The sequence below is a fragment of the Protobothrops mucrosquamatus genome, unplaced genomic scaffold, assembly GCF_001527695.2.
Source record: "Protobothrops mucrosquamatus isolate PMUCROS unplaced genomic scaffold, P.Mucros_1.0 scaffold1418, whole genome shotgun sequence".
NCBI classification, from domain to species: Eukaryota; Metazoa; Chordata; class Lepidosauria; order Squamata; family Viperidae; genus Protobothrops; species Protobothrops mucrosquamatus.
In genome coordinates, this window is record NW_015387603.1 from 242,743 (window position 1) to 246,601 (window position 3,859).

At 44.8% G+C, this 3,859-nt stretch overlaps 1 protein-coding gene across 1 annotated transcript in view; it reads left to right on the top strand.

Annotated features, from left to right (window-relative positions):
• Positions 1–1,709, top strand: part of LOC107292773 (DALR anticodon-binding domain-containing protein 3-like) — a 3,470-nt gene extending 1,761 nt beyond the window's left edge. The window contains exon 3 of the mRNA XM_015821892.1: positions 1,405–1,709. Coding sequence (XP_015677378.1) covers positions 1,405–1,524 — 120 coding nt within the window. The 3' untranslated portion in view covers positions 1,525–1,709. The remainder of the gene's footprint in view (positions 1–1,404) is intronic.
• The last annotated feature ends 2,150 nt before the right edge of the window (positions 1,710–3,859 follow it).

The window sequence follows — 3,859 nt, forward strand, 5'->3', positions numbered from 1 at the left end:
TCCGCCCCCTGCGCCGGCCGAGGCGTAGCTGGCAAGCGGCAGAGACGGAGCAGGCCGACCACCAGCTGGCCCAGCCCAAGGGAGGTAAGGCACCCGCCGGAAAAGGGGAAAAAATGGCGGACAGCCTTGCTTGGCGACCCCCGTGAAATGGTCGATCGACCCCAAATGGGGTCCCGACCCACAGGTTGAGAACCACTGGTCTATGAGACTTCATGCACAATCTGGGTGATGTCATCTCCTCAGTATCTATGGACACATCCTCTCCTGATGTTGTCCTTCATTGAGATTTTAGGTTCACTGCTGGAGAAAACTAGACAGCTGGAAGCATTTGCCCGTGTAATGTGGGTCATCCGATCTTTGCAAAGCAATATTCTGGTGGGCTTCGTGTATACAGTGAGCTCCTTATATACGGTGGTATTCCAGTCTTTTGGAAGACTGCTAGACCTGTTGTTCAACAGGTGTAGAGTGGCTTTTCAAAGAATGGTAAACCTTTATGTTAAAAAATAGAGGAGGGGAAATGCTGACCAATAGAGATTTATTGCTGATTTTGTCCCAAGTTAGTGTATTAAACATTTTTCTTCTATCAAAAGGGATATTGTATGGCCATGTGTTTTTACTACTATTTGGAGGCAATCAAAGCTCATTTATCAGGGCACAGCAAATTATGACTGCATTTTTTTTGCTGATTCAAAGATTGAAGGAATAAATATTAATGGCTATGAGAAAGAGCCCTCCAGTACTAAGTCTGGCAGTTGGTGACAGGATTGATCTTGGAAAAAAAATCCAAACAGCCACAGGCTGGTTCATAATTTAGATGGGAGACCACCCAACAATACCCAGGCTGTCGGCCAGATTTACTAAAAATGTAATATACTCAAGACAAACAACAACTGATAAATATATTTTACAAACATTCTAATGAAGCTGATAGAATTTTGAGGACAAAAGGCTTAGATTTGTTCTTGACATTGTCCCCACAACATTATGTGAAAACTAGAAGCTTTTCTTAAAGCAATGGTAAGATTTCAGCTGCCTTTACCATTTTTACAAGCAAATTGTTACATGTGGGAATCCTTTTCTTTCATGCGATGACAGCAGTGCCAATTTTATTCTCCAATAGCATTTTCCCTTCCTGTTGGCCAAAGGTCTCATAACATTGGAAAGTCCCATAGCACAAAAGTTTCTTCTACTGGTTACTAAAGATGAAATTCCCCCAACGATGGCTGTGTATTGTGTGAATCCATCTCATTTCTGGATGGTGAAAGGTATCTTTTCCAAGCACAGCCACAGAAAGAAAGGAAAGAGAGAACAAGAAAGGATTTCATCCCTTTTTCTTCCCAGCCTCAACTTCACACACAAGAAAGCTGTATTTGTTGATCATGAAGGTCCTTCTGCCTCCCACAGGAACCACGTCCCCATTTATTCAGCCAGATGTTTGCCCGGCTGCAGCTGATGAGAGCCGTGAGGGAAGTGTACCACAGTGCCCTGGCCACCTTCCACCTACCTCCTCTAAGTCAGATCTGATCAGGTTGGTCTCAGACCTGTGCTTGGGAACTGCATCAGCCTCCCTTTGGTGAAGAGGAAATGGAGGGCACATTCCTAGGAGGGAGACTAGAGTGTGGAAATGTTACACTGAACTGGCCAATGAACAACTACTTAGTATACCTATTTTGTTGCTGAAATGAATGCTCTGAATCAATAAAAACAGGACATGTAAATTTCCTCTGAAATGATTCTGAAATTCTTGGGAGATAATGAATTCCAGTCATGGAACAGAGAAAGAAGCAAGTATTCTGTTTCTGAAGTTTGTTTCAGACCGCACTGGATTTAAACAGTGTTAAGAATCCTTATGCCAGACATGTCAAACAAAAGGCCCGGGGGCCGGATGCGGCCCGCGAAGTTCCCATCCTGGAAACAGTGAGGGAACGGCCCCCTCTGCCTTGGCCCTGGCCCAGGCCAGCCGGGAGCCAATGTACAATTTTGTGGTGGCCATCTATGCTGAAACGCATTCAGTCTTAGCTCCACAAGGCTGTCTAGAAACAGTGAGGAACCAGCCCCTGCTGTGTTGGCCCCGCCCCCTGGGTGCATGCTGGGGAGGTGTCACCCTTTGTGAGGAATAAAGAAATGGACCATGCCTTGGCGCTTGCCCTGGTCCCACCCCCTTCTGCCAGAGGCCCTCAGATCTGTCCCACTCCTGCCCAGCACCCCACAGGCACCCTTGACGCGAACGATGTAGAGCTGGCCATGCCCACCCAGTAGGCCACACCCACTCCACGCCCACCCAGTAGGCCACACCTATCCTGGCCACACCCATCCAGCCCCCCCCCGAGGGCAACCGCAATGCTGATGCGGCCCTCAATGAAATTGAGTTTGAAACCCCTGTCTTACACCAAATGAATATAAAACTGATGGATGCAAGTGACTGTTTACTTACATGTTTTTAAATTCTGTTCTAAAATTGGAAACATTTACTTTCATACAATAAAAACTGGTACCAGTAGCAGGGCAAGAGTGTGTAAATAAAATAATGCAGACACATGGAAATCTGTGACTGCAGTTCTTCGAGGGTTCTCTGTGCAAGCTTTTCTGTGCTGTTGTACTCGTTATATCTAAACATCAGAAGGTGAACCAAGGCTCAGATTCAAAGTATTGGTCTATGGCTTATGAAAAGACAAGGGAAAGAAGGTTGAGATTATATCAGCAGAGACAGACTGCTCAGCATCAGCTCTCACGAACCATAAGCGTTATAAGGAGAACAAAGTCATGCAATAAAATGTGTGCGATCCACTTTTATTTCATACTTTTTTTTCCTAATGTGCCCATCGCATAATGGCATTTTTTGTGCCCATCAGATAGTATTGAGAAGGACGAGGGGGGACATGATAGCAGTGTTCCAATATCTCAGGGGCTGCCACAAAGAAGAGGGAGTCAAGCTATTCTCCAAAGCACCTGAGGGCAGGACAAGAAACAACGGATGGAAACTAATCAAGGAGAGAAGCAACCTAGAACTAAGGAGAAACTTCCTGACAGAACAATTAACCAATGGAACAACCGGCCTCCAGAAGTGGTGAATGCGCCAACACTGGAAGTTTTTAAGAAGAGACTGGACAGCCATTTGTCCGAAATGGTATAGGGTTTCCTGCCTGAGCAGGGGGTTGGACTAGATGACCTCTAAGGTCCCTTCCAACTTTATCATCAGCATCATTATTATTATTATTATTATTATTATTATTAATGGATATCACAGTTCTTTGTCTAGGGCGGCGAGTTTGGCATCTTCTTTGGGGAAATGGGGTCAACGTTAGACATTAGTTACTGCCACTGTTTCATCAGACCAATGAGTGATTTGCATTCTAGCCGATCTTAGATAGATAGACCTTAGATAGATCTGTTAGGCTTTGAGGACTAAATTTTGAACTGATCCAAATTATTTTTCTCCTCTACTTTTCTTTTATGGTAAGTAATAAAGTGCTGGATTTGAATCAGATATAAGTACCTTGATTTGGTTATAGTCCCACAATAGTAACTGTTGTGAGAAGAATGGGAGAACATGCCAAATGTGCTGCCTTGGTCTCCTGGATAAGATAAAATCACATGCGTACTAGGGATTTCCCTGTCTTTTCCAGCTAGCTTGTCCACTTGCTTCTTTCAGGAGCAGGTGATTTCTTGTTTGGTTCTGGCACTTCCCAAAGGAAGAAGTCACACTTGCCATTACGATACAACCTGGGTAAGTAATGACACTTGCTGTAGGCAAGGTGAGCTGCGAGCCATAGACTGACCCACTGAAGGGAACTACCAATTACTCCCACGGATACTATCTCTCGATAACCTAATTTTGTTCAGGAGCAAATTGTGGCTG